This window comes from Haemaphysalis longicornis, unplaced genomic scaffold (assembly GCF_048455015.1).
Source record: "Haemaphysalis longicornis isolate Haplotype H1 unplaced genomic scaffold, Haemaphysalis longicornis Haplotype H1 scaffold_10, whole genome shotgun sequence".
Lineage (NCBI taxonomy): Eukaryota > Metazoa > Arthropoda > Arachnida > Ixodida > Ixodidae > Haemaphysalis > Haemaphysalis longicornis.
Genome location: NW_027526204.1, coordinates 76,418,455 through 76,435,368, shown reverse-complemented (window position 1 = coordinate 76,435,368; position 16,914 = coordinate 76,418,455). Strand labels below are relative to the sequence as shown.

Here is a 16,914-nt window from a genome sequence, read left to right as displayed (position 1 = left end):
TTCCTGGATAACCGCGTTGTACGCAAAGGTGTGGTACGGTAGGAGTTGCCTTCGGATTTGGATTCGGATTTGGTTTCGGCGTTTCGTGTTATGTCTCTAATAATGTCGAGGGGTAGCCTCATAGAAAGTTTGGGATTGTTGTTTTCGAATCGCTAATTATTCTTTCTGCCTTTCCGGTGGCCATGGCGAGGGCTATTGCCGCCTCTCCGACCTGCGGGTATTTGGTGGTAACCATGCAGGCTGTCACAATACATATCGTATTGTCCATGACTACACATATCACAGATTTTCTTTTGTGTCCTTGATGCAGTGCAGTATCTTTGTGCAGAGTGCCTTCTAGCTTATCATATTTCTTGTGGAGAGCCTTCTCTCTCTCCTGTGCTGCGAACAGTTACGCCCAGTCGGTCACGTCCGCTGAGCAACGTTAATTCTTATCTGATAGCGGAGTGGGAGCAATGCGAACGCACCGACAGAACCACAAGCCGATCGTGGACATAACGCCGCTTTTTGGGTCCCGACGGCGCTCCTACGCGGCGCAGCGATGCAATTCGCCCACTGCTCCTGTGCTCTCTTTACTTCTAGGCGTATCTTTACGTACCACTTTTCTAGAGTACCCGCAGCAACGCCGCGTTTGGTAAAACGATTTACGAATGCTGCCAGGGTTACGCATGTATTGGCTTAGAGAGAGACAGAGACAGACAGACAGAGGGAGACAGAAAAGAGTTTTATTGAGCTTTCAAAACACGCCAACGCGTTACCAAAATTCCTCTACTTTTTTATGAAGCCCAAAGCGTAGGGATTACGTGACAATAAATGGCGCGCTTTATGATGGGCTGCTTTGTGGCAGTCATTCATGCTATTTCACACAGAACACTTGTGGTGCCCTCTCGTTATCCCGTTGTCAGCGCACTCGGTAAAATAGGTCAGGGCGATGCTATTCTGCTGCTCCAGTTATCGGACACTTCTGCTAATCTTTTCCTGTTGCCTCTCTACCTAAGTCCTCACAGCGCCCTTCTCGAGCTGACAGCGCCCGCGAGATTTCGAGGACCATCGGATTCAGACTGATAGCCGATGGTACGCAGACTGGTGGGACCGAATTCCCAGAGGCAAAATTTGAACTGCATTGCGCCAACATGCGAGGTGGAATATTCTGAAACTGGTTTAGCTTTGGGGTTGCGCGAATTCGTCCTGCTGTATTCTGAGTAACAAGAGATGAAATGTATTCAGATAGCTGAGGCAGTTGTAATCATTTTAGGGACATTAGCGGGTTTAAGGCACACAATCTGCACCCTTGCGATTTGGGACGACGTAATAAGGTATACAGATTATGATTTACCTGGCGACCCTAAATGGGCGCCGAAATCAAGACACGAGCGTGTTCGCTTTTCGCCTAAATCAGACAAGAGGCTACCTAGGCCGGCAATCGATCTGGCGCCCTTGGGCTGATCAGCGCAACGCCTTAGACAATAAACCACCGTGGCGCGTTGCTGCAATATGTTTATATTTATTCATGCACTTGACACTTACATGCATGATGTGTATGTGTGCGTGCTTCATGCTTCGCGGTTTCAAAATTAGTTCCGCAATCTGAAATTTTTGATTTTATACGTTCACACGGAAACGTACTTCCAATATTAGATTTTAAATATAACGCGAAAGACATGAAACAACGCTAGTCATGACATTTAAATCAATTTCCGAGCGGGTTGTTCACCCACGGGTAGTTTTCGGGACACTCTGAGCAGGTCTTCATGAAGCGCTCGCCTCCGGCTGGAGTGTTTTTGTACGTGCATCCATTCGGCGCGGGACAGGTGCTCGGTCCACGGTTGCTGCGTTCCGTACAAGTGCGCTTGGCGTAAGCACTGAGTGGCTTTGGGTCCTCCATGAAACGTAGGACCTCGGACGCCGTCACGAAGTATACGTCATCCTTTTGCAGCAGCCAGTCGACAAACTGCAGGTAGCCCGCCTTGCGCTCGGGGTGTCGCAGATACGCCTCGTGAAGAAAGATAGGGAAGGGGGCCCGATTGGTAGTGTAGAATGCGTCGAAGTTTGACCTGCGTAAACGGGCAGAAAACAAGCAATTCTTAGAGCACAGTTCGTATCAAGGTATAGCGACGTACTAACAAAATTAGCGTACTTATCTTTACGACCCAAATTTTTCTACAGAACTTAAATACATACCAAGAAGCTCGCTTTGTTTGGTACATGTTGTTAACGCGATACCACCCCCCGATCTGCATGGTTCGGTTTCTCATATAAGACAACAGTGCTTGGAGTGGGAGAAGAAGTTCACAGATGGTGCGGTAACTAACACCAACGGTTTTACTTTGCTGTGGCGGATCATATACCCTCGGGAAGAAAAACAAAAGGGCAAATGTGGAGATAAAGATAACGAGATTCAAAACCGACTAATATCTTCCCTGAGTGAACATGCGCGAAAATATCAGTCATCGATTGACACGTGTGCTTCAAGAATACAAAGAACCGTGCGCGTGAAAGATCGAAGCTCACGTATTTCAAAAGCGACAAGACTCGTATGTGAGCGCGCCATATATTCAGTTGCTAGAAGAAAGCACACACATGTCGTATAATGACCTCCATCATAGCGCGTCTTACCTCAGTGTAGATAAAAGTTTGTCTTTAACGTCGTTATCTTTATCTTCTCATTTACTGCTTTGTGTTTCTTTTTTAGGGCATACCTTTTGTCTCTGCGAAACCAACTCGTCGTTGTTACTCAGCGCCCAGTATGTCACTGATTCTGTCTTGTCCGAGCGCTGTTGTATAATGTCAGCATGTACCCACAAGCCCGCACTTAGTAGTTGTATCTGTTATTGAAGGCAGAATTGCAGTAATGGATACAAACCAGGCGGTATGCCACCTGTTTTAGAAGTACGTCTGGTTTGGTATGCCTCCCGTTCCCTTGTGTCCGTTGCCAAACCACGCCAAATCACAATTATTGTGGAAGGCCGCAGCAGCCACATAGCGACTCATTTACGAAGCGTAAGCTCGACTCGAACTCATAAACTGGTAATAGAAAATGGCACTGTGGTTCCTATATTTACTGCGGCCCTTAGTATTTTTCCTGTGTGCACGCGAGTTTCTACCTAACCATTGTTCTAGAAAAATGGGTCATGTGGTCCGTTCCGGAGAAGAAACTTTTAAAAGCTTATGCATGCATGGTTGTGCGTACATGCTATTTGTTGCGACAAAACTCGCATATAACGTCTACTAGGTGCCCTTCCCTACTACGCGTGCGTACTTGAGGTAGGTGAAGGTGTCATTGGCTGTCTCCGGCTGCGGTACACAGGCGTCGGCCATCGCGCATGGGAAAACATTCCCTGCGGCCTCTGGGAAGAACACGTTCATGGGCAGCACCCAGAGTCCTGAGTAGGTGCCCTTGGGACACGGTTCCACGGTGCAGCTGCGTCGGAAGCCGAAGTTCATGGTGTACGGGTAAAGTGGGCGCTCTCCTCGGACCCGTTGGTGGACGAGCGAGCTGTCGTACCTGCATGCCATGCATGAAGATCGTCAGGAATTAGCGGATGCACAATGTTTCAAGATAAGCCCATCACAACATGTCTTCTCACCAGGCTCATCAGGAGGAGTTAAGGTCAACTAGGATTGCGTAAATATTTTACGCCGCTGCATTGGAGTTGATCTGCCGAAGCCACGATAACAGGATTATAGTAATTTGTAAGAAAGCCAATCCTTAAAACTGAGCTCCGTTGTTCCAACTCTTCTAACCTGTTGTCCCCCACCCTCGATCCGCGAAACGCGCACTGTTTCGGTGATTAGTGATGCGAGAAGCTTGTTTAGGAGGAAAAAATGGGTTCACTTTTAATAAGGATTGATCTGTCCTTAACTGTCCTCTGGAGCTGCGCGGCCACATATACAGCCTAGGGGAGTTTCCTATCACTTCGAGTTAGAGGCAAATCGACTAGAGTTTGAGGAAGAGCGGGTTCTTGCTTTTGTTTAACTTCTCTTCAAGTGCACTATGGTGGTGCTCCTCATAATGATGAGGTGCCCTCACTGGTTCTTGTAACTCTTAGTTACTGGCTACGTACAATGTCGTTGAGGGGCTTGATTATTTGGATTACTTGCATCGTGAGTTTCTTGTACAAATAGCATTCGGTAATTTATCTTTACTTTCCACTCTTTAAAAAAAAAAACCCTGAACGTTGCAGCGCCTTAGGTAGGTATCTCGGAGAAATAAAAATCTTCGTGAAAACGCAATACTCGGAGCGCTTGTAAAAGATAGGTAAAACAGAGCACGTGATCATGAAGACAGTGACAAATGAGCTACCTTTGACACTTCTATATTATTTTCGGATTGCAAACACCGTTGTCTCTACTTTTATTTGTATTGGGCACACTCTAGTTTCATTTCGTAAAATACGTTTCAGAAATTTGGAGATACATACGTATGTCTGAATTTATGCAGTATTTTATATACAACGACTAGATATGCCTTCTTCTCAGTATATAGATTAGGTAAGGTTTGCCTGTTCCTTGACGAAACATATGATTGCGCCCATGCAATTAAAACCGAAGGTTCACGGCACTCTCAATGCTTTCCTTGTCGGGGAGAGGCTCACTATAGCTTTTTCCAAATAATAGGTAGGCCCTTGGGTGACTAGGGCGCTGCGACGATACACAACACTTCAGAAAGTACAAGGCCATGTTTAGGAGTACCAATTGAATGACATGTAGTGCACTGCGAGCATTTAAACCTCGCAATATATTTTTTGCTAGCGAGTTTTGTTCTCATGCACCAACCGGAAGTTCCTGTGCAGCATGCTGAATCCTTTGTCCCCACCAGTGTAGAGGAACGGTCCCCTGAAACCGGTGACGTTAGAGGCTGGCACTTTGGCGAAGGCCGTCAGCATGGTCCGCTGGTCAAGGACCTCCCGTTCCCACATGGTGCTGGTGAGGTTCTGCCAGTACGATAGGTCTGGTCGGTGGCTGTGAAAGAAATGAGGCAAAACGTCGTTCGCACTTTTATGGTATATGGTGTTACCCTCAATGTAAATGCGGTTGCATTTACGACCGTAGCTGCAATAAAGGAGCAGAATGTGTCAGGTTCGGTGTCTGAAATTCGAGCGTACGACGTCTACATGTACCGTATAGTCTTTTCATAATATTCTACAGCGCCTAATTCTGGTTACAGTCGTCCGATTCATTCAGTTCGGTTCTATTCCCCCCGAGAAAACACTGGAACTCTCTCGAACAAAGTGGCGGTAACCCGACCACTCGCCGGCTTGGCGGCAAGAAAAAAATACCAAAATAAAAGCTCTGCCGCTCGGGTTTCGTCGAAGCTTCGAGCACTTTCGAGGGGGCGAGCGTAGCTTTGCCAGTGCTAAGGCGCACCGATGATTCCCGAAGGGAGAAAGAGGCCAGTTGTTAGCTCGACGACGGCGGGCGCGTTGTGTGTTGTGCCCTCTCTCTCCGCGCCGGCACAGTTATAAAAAGAGAAGCCGCGCCTAAGCTAATCAGCTACGTTTGGACGTCGTGATTGTCACAACGGCATCTGCCAGTTTGTGCACCACACCCTCGGCGACCCGCGCCCTGGAGGACTCCAACGTACTCCCGGGCCTCGAACCTCCGTGATCTTCTCGAACGGCCTGGCCTACAACGAAGCCACGCTTCCCAGGTAGCCGAATCGCCTCCGACAGCGGTGCATCATCCGGCCCGGTCCATGAATATTGCGAGACTCTGTATCTCATATGCATAGAACTGTTCCTTTTATTTTTAGTTAACTGCTCTACTTCGTAGTATCTATTTGTTAACGCTCCTGATTGTATCATACTGTCTAATTTTGAACGGTTTCCCGCATTGGTATTTATTCTAAGTTACCACCCGTTTACGTTCATGTCCTCGTGCTTGTACGGTTTTTTTCCTGTCCAAAAATGTCTTTCTTTTGTTGTTCCGTTCAAGGCTCTGAGTCATTCTTACCGCTCTGGTCGGCGAAAGCCGCAGATCAGACGGCCACCCCCTTCGTAACCTGTTCCCTGTAAATTCGGTGGGGTGTTTGCTCACTTGAGTCGACTCCCCACATCTTTTAACAGCGCACCAAATTAACAAAAAGGTGGCAGTCGGGCAACGTGTGCAATACCGTATAATAAAAGTATCTCGTCAAGCATTTGTAGTACTGACATTGGAATAGGTGGCCGGGGGACTTGTTGGAGAAAATAAAAAAAAACCTTATGAGTGTTTCAAAGAAAGGTACACACAAAAGCTGCTCACGTTCTTACGAAATTATTATGGTGTAGATGCGTGTGCCCTGATGCCCTCTTTAGGAGGGTAGGCCTTGGCAGTAGTGTGTAAATGCTGCTAAAAATCATGAGTCATCCTCTTCTCCTTATCACCACTGCCGCGACTACAAATTCTGGTTAGCGAATTGCGCTTACCTAATAGACTTCACAGCGATCTCATTGCCCCAGGAGTGTAGCTCGTTGACGGCTTCGTAGTCGAGGTATTCAGCGGAAACGAAGAAAGTTGCTTTGATGCCGCATTTATCTTGCTTGTTCTTCCTTCCCGAGCTGATCAATAGTTCCCGGTAGAAGGCCATGTTGCCGGCGTTGACCGCACCGTCGAACGTCAGCGTCACGAACTGGGGCATCTCTTTCGCTTGCAGACCGGCGGGAGGCTCTTCGCTTTCGCAGACGCAACGAGGACGCTTGCAGATTTTGTCGTTGCATTCTGAAGCTTGAAGTGGAGCAGGGAAGGCATGTTTGAATGCGACCAAAACACGACTCAAAGACAACTTGTGAGTTGCTCTCGAGAGGTGGTTAGGTATGACAGCCGAAGATAAAAAAAGATATTTCAATCCTTTTATTCGTCATAACTACCATAACCTATATGCAATTATCGACTCAATGTGGCTTACACTAAGCATTTCCTTTTTTAAGTTCGCCAGGCAACCGCACCTCTGTGCCCTACCTGTACAGTTCGCGAGGACCTGAAACATGTTCTGTGCAAATGTCCTCGCTACAAACTTGAGCGTACCACGGGTAAGCTTTCTTTGGGCCTTCCCGCGACCGCCTAGATCTCTTCGAGGCACCTCCTTGGGCCCTGGCTCATAACCGGCATGGCAAGTCACGCAACAAAAGCGCTCTTAACGTTCCTTCGGAGCACTGGACTTGTGAGTGAGCTATGAACTCTCACACAAATGACTATGTCGCCTGATTGTGCGTGTGCGTTTCATGTGCATGTGTGTGTTTAAGTATTGATGTGTTAGTGAGAGTTCTTTTCATATATTTTCATCCCACCTTCACCCCCATTCGGTGTAGCAAGTCGGGGGCCCAGCCTGGCTGGCCTTACTTGCCCATTAAAGATGTTTACATCTCCCCCTCTCTCTCTCCTAGCCGAAAACCGTGAAGGTTATTAATTTGCGAAGTTAATATGGATACGAAGGAGAGCGCTGGGTGGGACATAGCTAGTTCGAAAAAACATAGGAAGACCGCACTAGGCATATTCGTATGAAGTGCGCGTCGTGGTTTCTTATTCGATCACGTGAACTGCGCACATGTCAGCGGCTGACTCGTGCACGCAGATGTCTACGTAGATTTTATGCGGAATCTTTGCCACCAGTACTAATGAACAAAAGTACGAGTATGACAAAAGTACGACAAGTATGAAAAAACTACGAGTGTACGTTTTACCCCTTTGCTAGATGCTGCAGACGACGGGTATCGAGTGAGGTCAAGGATAGGGAATTTGAGAATCATGAATGGAGCTGGGTATATTCGTTTTCTAAAAATATTTTTCCTTGTGACCTCAATAAATAAATAAACGGTAATTAAACTGTTCATAACAACAAACAGAAGTGCCTCTTTTTCTAACGATAATGATGGTTCTTTCTCGTGGGGGATTCATTCGCAGTTGTTGGGGTCCTTGGGGTTCACAGAGTTTGGGGACGGGACGGTCGCTATAAATGATACCAAGAAAGCTTCGCTTTAAATATTACTACTTCAACCGTGTACAAACGACGCAATCAGAATGACGTCGTATTCATAATGCGAGGGACCCACGTTCCATTCCGACCTCCGGAAACGTTTTTTTACGTATTTGGTGTGTCTTTGCTTGTCATAATCATAGTTTTGTGAACCGCGTGTGTAACGTTGGCTTTTCTTTAGTGCATTTTTGTGACGGGACGGTCGTCATCGGTGTGGCATAGAATATTTGAAAGAAGATTCGTTGCACGCGTTCAGGAAAGTGTTTTTGTATCGTGCCATTCTGTCGTCAACGTACACTTTGCTCGGCCTTCAGAATCCCGGAACGGTTTGTTTCTCACCCGTCATTCGTACACCGGGTGGATTGTTCTTAGCTTTCTATCCGGCTCAGTAATTCAGTCGTCTAGCTTTAGCAGTGGGACTGTCAGCATGTCGTTCATTATCTTTTCGCGCACCAGGATAGAAATTTCGTCACCTTCATGTCGATGTTTCATTCGTTTGCCGCCCTGCACTGGCTGTAGTCTGTATTCTACAACACGTCCAACTCTACAGTGGGCAACAGAATCTCGTACAAACACACCCTTTGAATTTCTTTCACTCTGGAAAAAGCGGTGTAAACAAAACAAGGATCACGTGCGGAGAAGCGGAGCTCTCTAACGACTAAACCGTCGCTCCGGATTTCACCAAAGCGGGTAGAATGTATCTGAACAGGACCAGGATATATATTGAGGAACATTCCGTCAGGTGGAAAATTCACAATGGGACATAAGGTTGTTTCCGCATGATAGCAGAACGCGATAACATAATTTTTTACTTAAAGCTCTCCGATTATCTAGGTGTAGTAGCACGTCTATCGTGATTGTCATCTTCTCGTCTGCCAGTGTCTTTTTTCATCAGATCGATATATGTCAGGTATTCATTTTTCGAATCTGGGTGCTTGCAGTGTTGTCGGCATGGGGTTGTTTTAGCTGCACCCGCTGCGTCCATTATTTCTCAGAGTAATAATTTTTTTCTGTTCCCGCCCACGTTCAAGTTCTGATGTGTACATTTGTGGGGGACAACTTTCACAGCTCTCGTTGATCTAGGCGCTTTAGAGTTAACCGCAGTGGAACCAGCACCAAAAGAAAAAACGTGCCCTTTCGTGTAATTGTGTCCTCTAAATACCATCGTCCTCATCCATTCCTGATTGCGTCGTTCTTTCTTTATCTATGGCACTTCTTGAAGCTCAACTATCTGGCCTTGTTAGCCCTAAATTTACGCTGTTAGCGTTAAGGTGATTTCCTAAGTTTGTATCAGCGTGCTCAAATTGCTCGTGTAGACATCGCGTAGTGTGAATGCGTCCTCTCACAGCCATCATTTTGATCTTTCCGCCTTTCCTTCGTGTTCTTCATCCTGTTTTTTTTTTTGTTTCACCCGTTTGAACACAATGTACATTAGATTTTTGATGACGTACGTTGCTACTTCGATACTTAGCATGCTAATAGAATTCTTGAATTCTTCAGCACATTTCCCTAACCATAGCACATTTCAGGCGGCGATATTGAGCAAATTTTGTCCTAAAATTACATTATGAGAAGAACACCTTTCTTAATAAGGTAGATATAAATAAAACCATTAATAAAATATCCTTTATAAACACCGTTTACAACAAACCGCAATTGGGGCAGGGCCATTTCGGTGGTCCCAGAAGCCGCTCGAAGTGATCCTGCTTACAGTGATAATGACCATTACATTGAACAAAGCTCACCCTGGTGCCCTCTTTTGAGAACATTACACTAATTTCCCATAGCACGTCGAGAAAAAAACCAGAAGAGCCAGTTTTTTGGGAAACAGTTCTTCAAGGATGCCTCTTCTGATAGATACCACTATTCTTGTATTTGCTTCTAGAGGTGAGGGCAAGAAAAAGGAAGGCGTTGCAGTGAAGACACGACGGACGTCAGGGTGACCGGAAGGATCAAAATCCTAGTCTAATGAAATGGTTGTAAATTTAAAAAAATACATGCACTACCAGCTTTATTTTTTGTATGAGGAACCAGTACTTTTCCAAGGTTACGAAAGCAAGCAAAAACATAATTTTGCTGTTTATACAAAAACTTTAATTATCTGATGGTAAAATTAAATATCAAGCCAGTATATGGCTAATTACTTGTAGCACAAGCTCAATTTTTTGTTTCTAGGCTCACAGCTCCGAAAAGTTTAAAAAGCACACAGAAAGAAGTTTTTTATTGCAAACAAAAAAAAATCCAGGGCTCAAGGGGTTAATAAAAATATCAGTAACAATAATAATAATCAGTATACTTTAGAAACACTATTCGCAAGAAACGGCGATTTGGGAAGTGCCATTGAGACGCTCGCTGAAGCCGCTCAAGATGATCCTACTTGCAGCGATAACGGCGCTTACTTATAAAAAACATTGTTTAAACTCTGCAACAATAAAGCTCAGCCTGGAGCAACGCAAGATGATGCGTGAACTTGTTTAAAATAGCGATATTTTATTTCGCGCATTTTTTTGCTCGAATACACCACGGCACATAAAGCAGCCACACCCGGAAAGGTAGGGATCGTTTCCAGACTTTTTTTTCGGTGTGATTAATCGAAATACCGTGGCAGAACGCGGAGCGACTGACATATATGTGCAGAAATTGTGGCATTCCCCTTATCCACCGAGGACAATTCTTTCACGGTTACCAATGAACATGCAGAAAACCAAAGTTGTGCGTACCATTAGCTGTCCCAGGAGTGCCAGGCAACGTAGTTGTGCTGTTTTCGGTAGTGGTGCCGATTTGCAATTTCATTGTTGTGGTTTCAGCTGAAGTGGAACCTGTAAGATAATTTAATGCTGTAGGTTATGTCGTCTGGGAAAATGCGCGTAACTTCATTCCGACCTTTCGCACGAATTGATTCTTCTGTTGCTGCATATGGTATTTTAGGTGGAGCGATGAAATTCAATACGTGTAAGCTTAATTTCGCAGCACGTTCTTAATTGTTGTCACTACGATTCTGATACTGCATTTTCAAAGCTAATACAAAACTGCAGCCGATATTTTAATAGCCTCGTTGTCTGTCCCCGAGTGACGTGTTCTTCATCAATAAGAAATTCTTCAGGCAAATTTTCCAAAATATTGATAATTGGGTTTAACCAGGTCCTGTCCGAAAAAAAAGCTATGTAACGATGCAGTTCTCTGAGCCGCTCGACTTGCTCTCTGCACACATTAAAACGCCTACTTTAGGAAATTGACGGGTTATAGAAACATTTCACAGTAGTGTAGAAATTTTATGCAGTTACCACAGGCAATGCTGTAACCTGTCAGGGTAGTAGACATTTTAAAATAACCTTGGAGGGACACTTAAGGGCATAAAAAGTATTGTGACGATGTTCATCACGATGGTATAGATTTTTAGCCAGTCAATCTAGTTGATCGAATGCATGTCAGAATCAAGGAGCGCTCAAGGCTCATGCATTTAGTGACATCCGAAGAGACAGAGACAAAAAAATTGGCCCTATATTACGATGCTCCAAACTGCGAAATTGGAGTGCACCGCGGACTGCAGAGGGCGCAGGCCAATTGCTGCTGTTACGGTGACGCGCACTTTGGGATTCTGGCGCCGGCAGCGCTGAGCGCTGCCTGGGAAGCTCGTTTAGCTGCAGCTGCAGACTAAGCACTTCCTTAGTCTCAAGATGTGATCGCGTTATCGGCGAACACACGACTCCGCCCGCTACTCTGGCGTTACCTCGTAGTGGGTCGCCGCGGAGAAGCAAGTCTTGCTCGGCCTTGGCATGCCTAGTGTCACTGGATAACCTTATCTAGTGACACTATGCATGCCCACTACCCCTCACACTTTGCCCATGATTTTGTTTCCCCGCTTTCCTGCTCACTCTATCTCACTGTCCTCTTCGTTCGTTCGGTTGCAACAAGGCCGACGGCAAAAAATGACGCGATACGACTGGAGCGGACGCTAAGAGCTGCGCTCTGAATCTTTACTCAAGCCAGTGGTCAGAGAAGCCCGATGGCCACTGGGCCAAACATGAAGGCAATTTCGGTCTCTCTTTCCACCGGAAATTCCAGTATAAGGTAGTCATAGCTACCCAACGCCTCCATTCAATGCCCGCTGCTTGTGACTAAGGGAGGGGGTCTTGGGGGCCATCTCTTAAGGAGGGACTTAGTGGGTCGAGGTCCCCACAAAGGGGGCATGTTGATGGCGGCAACTCTGACGAACGAATGTGATGGAGGCAAGCTCTGCTTTGCAAAGCGCCCGTTTTGCCTCGGTGATGTCGCTCATTTTTCAAGGCACTCTATTCTCTTTTTTGTTCTGCAGGGTGAGTATTAATAAGAAAAACGAGCCCATTTCCACTGGCCTAACGTCGCGATCGCCGATGGGACCAGCGGAGCTGCCATCGCATTCTAATGAAACCTGTTTTTGCTTTTGAACTTGGAACACTGCCAACAGGGGCGGCGCGCTATGCACATTTATTTTAAAAAATCCAACTATACCATTATCTTGATGTCATGCGTCAACTGTTCTTATTTTTTTCCTCTTGCTCAACAATATTCACAAGTACAAGCGTTGCCGCCAGAGTTAGCAGTTTGCAAAGGCTTTGCTAATATAGCATCTCGGTCGAGCATTGTAAACTTACTGCAGTGTATTTGGCTCTCGCTCTTCCCATCGCTAAGTTATGCATTGCTGTGGCCGTGTTACCGCATTCCGTCCCATAGAATCGTCGACGAAGAACAGCTTAGGCACAAGTTGTTCGACGAAGAACAGCTTAGCTTAGGCACAAGTCTTCAAAATTCCTCATCGAACGTATATGTTATTTGGAAGTTGACTCAGAGAGGGCAAGTTATGGCCAGAAGCAGAAGTTTTAGGCTCAGCATTGTGGTTAATTTTTGTGTCTTTTAGTTTTGACTCTGGTCTATGGTTGTAAGACCATCCAGGGTATAGGGAAGTTTAAAGTATGAAACGTGGGTAGTTTGTTTAAAATTTGTGTGTAAAAGGCCAGTCATGGGAGCAACATATACAGCAAGATATGTAGTTAAGACATCGGTGTGACAGCTTTCTGAGGAAAGTTCAGTTTTTAACGCACTTATTGAAAACAAACTGGTAAGTTGTTTTTATCGCTTGTTGGGTACCACAACACTGAAGATAATTCAGAGTAAATCTAATTTGAATTTACATTGCAGTCATTTTCACTCGTTTTAACAGATTTTGGACATCCTAGCTATACTTTAAGCACTGCGTGCACTCCTGCAGAAAGATCGGAACGGCGTATCGGGCGTCCTCGATTATCTGTCCCGGTTCATCCGCGGACTCTCCGCGACACACTCCGGCGCTCGATTTTCCCATGTATTCCCATGGAAGTACCTGTCGGAGGGCAGTCTTCGGACTGCCCGCGGACCGTCCTGCACTGGTCAATCGAGGATGCCCATCACTACTCGTTCGTAACATGGAGATGTCATTAAGGCTTTCTATCTGTGCATGTGCCGCTGATCATGTTCTAAAAAACAACTGACGCAGACGCATACTCCCGTGGGCTTGTGCGAGTCACGACTTTACTGTTGCGCATTACATTTATTCTTCTTTGCAGTCCGGTTCTTGATTATAAAAGAAGCGACCAAAGTACATCAGATACATCGGTTAAATCTTTTGGCACGAAACATTGGCACCGTAGAGATCTATTGGAGGGGCGTCATTCTCAGGCTGTGATAAATGCATTTTCTCGCAGGGTTCTTTTCTACGTAGAAGTGTATCAATTTTATTCTTCAGTATGAGACGCCTATTATAAATGTATACCCATCGTTGAAAAAAGTGCTTGCTGCTCGAAAACATAATGCAACATTATCAAAAATACCCGCACACTAAGCGAGTTATGGTGAAAGTTGTTTCAGCGCACTACCAAATTTACAGTAAGAAGCCCACCTGTTTTTGCTCGACCTGTCCGCCTTCAAAATGTCACAGGCCACAAACACCCCCTTCCCTTGTGCACCGGCTTTCCCTTCCTCGAATCTTCCTCGAATCTTCCTGCCGAAGCACAGGACATCTCTCTACTTTTCCCTCCTATATATGTCGTGCACGTTCTAAGAACCCTTTGAAATATTGTAGCGTAATGATGAGGTTCGCAGAGCGTAAGCAATTAGTGTAATGCCAGAAGGGGCCTAAATGACAACACCAATACCGATGCCGGCACCGAGAGACACACACAAGCCTCCTCTTACTCTACTCTGGGCCCGAACACCCGCATCTGGTTTCGTGCTATGGCGGGATTGACGGCAAGGACAGTAACCAGTGCGGAGCTCGTTTTTGAGCTGTTGCGGAATCGATTGGCTGTGCCAATAATTTCGCATTAAAAGCTTGGGTGCTTCAATGGGGATACATGAGGAAAGATTCTCCTTAAATACAGATATCACTGACCGGATTTATATCTCGTTTATTGCAGATGAGCATTAAGCAGAGGGTTCAAAACGCAGCATAACCGGAAGAAGCTAAGTGTACCCCCCCACCCGCTGTTTCTTTTGCATCTGAACACCCATTTTACACCTTCTAATACCCTAGAGAAAGTCACGGGTGTTGCAGTCGGTCAACACTCTGTTTGCTACAGAAAAGGGGTGTGCTACCTACAAATTCAGGCGAGGGTTTTGCTGTCAGTCAAGACCCCTTTTCGCCGCACAAAAAGGGTGTAAAGCTACAGGTTAAGGACGTTGGAAACTAACAAACTATCTCCCGACACCTTTACTCCACTTATACTACACCTTTAGTAGACGATAAGGGTGTAAAAAAGTTTGGTGTAAGGGCTTCCTGAACCCGAATGTTTAGTATCTCTGTATCTCTGTCTGCCCTTCGATGCGGCCGTCCACCGAAATGGTAAGAGAAATATTGAACGAGACGTTCATTATTTCAACGTTCAACGAGACGTTCCTTCTTTAACACGCCGTATGGGCGTGCATGATCTGTTCAATCGCCGGCCATAAAACGTTTTACTAATCACTAATAAGCTCTAAACATCACTAATTATCACTATAATATCAAAAATTTCGCGAAATCAAGGCCCCTTTCTTAAGACAACGATGGTTAACACGCGCTTTTATTCTCATGTAAACTTAGTCAAACTTCAAAATTGTTCTGCATTGACGGAATTTGGCAATCGAATCGACCTTAGCTTAAAAACGCGAGGTTCCCAGGATCGGTTCCTTCCTCGAAAGCGTTTTTTTTCTTGATGTGCTCGATGTCCCTTTGGGGAAGCCCATTGTGTAAGTTGGCCGTAAGAAGCGCGTTTTGGGCGTGAGGGTTTGGATTTTGTGGTTTGACTACAGACCTTGAAAAAATTTCGCTTTCGGCTTTAGAAAAGATAATGCATCAGGGTATATTCACTTCAACCACAATCATAATCAGCGTAAGCGAAAGTTACCTTCAGTCCCGTCCGTTTTGAGGCAACATCGCCGTTAGTGTGGTGTAAAAAGCTTCGCTCTAATATTAGCTTCGATCGTCAAACATTATTCCAGTATGCGAAGGATGGTACGAAATGTCAGAAAAAAAATAACACCCGGTTAGTTCAAATACCCAAAGGGGTGGTCCTAATTGCCTCTGTGTTCGATGTTCAGTTTGGTCTTTGGCTGCCTTCTTTCATCTAGTGTGCGCCGCATACTTGTTTGTCCATACTTGTATTCAGTTTTCAGAAATTACACTGCATGCAATACTTCTCAGCGTTAGGAATACCTTCTGTGAAAATAAAGTGAAATGCATTTTTCCCATTTGCTTGTGAGTCTCGCTCTACATTCTGGGTGGCGTGGGCTCATTCCCCGATACTACCGAAGTGCCAACAACAATATTCCACTCACATCTTGCTGTGCTGCGCTAGCGCTGTTGTGGTTAACTACTCCCCCACGGGGATAGATGCACGGGGAAGAAAAGTAGCCCATAAAATAACCCACCCTCCGCAATCGCGGTAAAGACATAGCAAAGGACTTTTTACGCAGAAGGTATATTTGCTTACCAGATGGAGTTCCCGAGGACGTCATCGCTTTTGCTTCCTGCCATCCGTACAGGCAGAAAACTGCCACGCACTGAAATAAAATCCCGCTGCGGGAGATGAGACGCATGGTGTTGACTAATGAAATTGTAAGCGTCGTCCGCTAGCAATTGAGTCCGGTGAGCTCGCTTTTATATTACGTTTCTGACGTGAAAAATTGTGAAGAAGACCTGAAAAATCAAATAAAGCCGCTCTCCAGACATTAACCCGATAAACACCTTTGTTCGCGCCTTATCTCGGCCGTTTGACAATGCGGTGTGCCAGAAATTCTTACAACTTCCTCAATAAACTGCAGCCTTTTTGCATTATGTTTGTGGACTTTGATATCAAATGGAACCCCAGTGCAATTCAGGTCATCAGACTGAGCACACAAGATGCAGTCAATGGCTTTCGAGCTATGCATTGATAAGCAGCAACGTAGGACTGCTAAATGCGCATGCGAATTACTGTGTTGAGACGAAATAGATGTTTGTTCGGTTTGTGGGCAGGTTCGAGTGGCTTCATATTGTTCTGCCTCAGCACTTTTGGGGCTCGCCGTGGCGTCGTAGCTCGCTACTTGACCCAAGTAGACCCACATGGCGTTCTGTCGTGGCTGCTGTCTTTGCGACTAAACCCAGAGACTTCGAAAGCCAAGTGGTTTATGTAGTCAATAGAGCTCGAAACTTGTGAACTGCTGGCGCTTGTCGTACATCTCCCCGTTGTTTAGCAAAAAGAAAACTGTAGGTACATTTCAGGCAAAGTATACGTAACTAAGCGGCACCACCCGGATTCATTTAGTTTGGAACGCTCGTTGGTTTCTTTTTTTCAATATTTGTACCTTTGAATCTTGAATTTAATCTTTTCTTGGAGCAGGGAGGGCGTATTCTGTACGGCGGAGAGAGGGATGGAAGGAAGGGGATTACTAATCCAGGTCCGTATTCAAAGAGGGGATTCTTGTTA

At 45.6% G+C, this 16,914-nt stretch overlaps 1 protein-coding gene across 1 annotated transcript; it reads right to left on the bottom strand.

The window, feature by feature from the left end:
* Positions 1–709: 709 nt before the first annotated feature.
* On the bottom strand, positions 710–16,096 carry LOC144158805 (chitin deacetylase 7-like). Its single transcript, XM_077689953.1, has 6 exons — positions 15,940–16,096; positions 10,675–10,773; positions 6,408–6,705; positions 4,777–4,962; positions 3,260–3,505; positions 710–2,054 (listed from the first exon to the last, which is right to left on the bottom strand). The coding sequence occupies exons 1-6, from the start codon at positions 16,043–16,045 to the stop codon at positions 1,691–1,693; spliced, it is 1,299 nt and encodes a 432-aa protein (XP_077546079.1). The 5' UTR covers positions 16,046–16,096; the 3' UTR covers positions 710–1,690.
* Positions 16,097–16,914: the final 818 nt, after the last annotated feature.

What these genes read in the sequence shown, in the direction of transcription:
- LOC144158805 (XM_077689953.1), bottom strand. Translation starts at nt 16,045, where the DNA reads ATGCGTCTCATCTCCCGCAGCGGGATTTTATTTCAGTGCGTGGCAGTT. An exon ending in ATGCTGCACAGGAACTTCCG is followed by an intron (nt 3,506 to 4,776) that starts GTTGGTGCATGA and finishes CATGGCATGCAG; the next exon opens with GTACGACAGCTCGCTCGTCC. An exon ending in GACACCTTCACCTACCTCAA is followed by an intron (nt 2,055 to 3,259) that starts GTACGCACGCGT and finishes CCGTTTACGCAG; the next exon opens with GTCAAACTTCGACGCATTCT.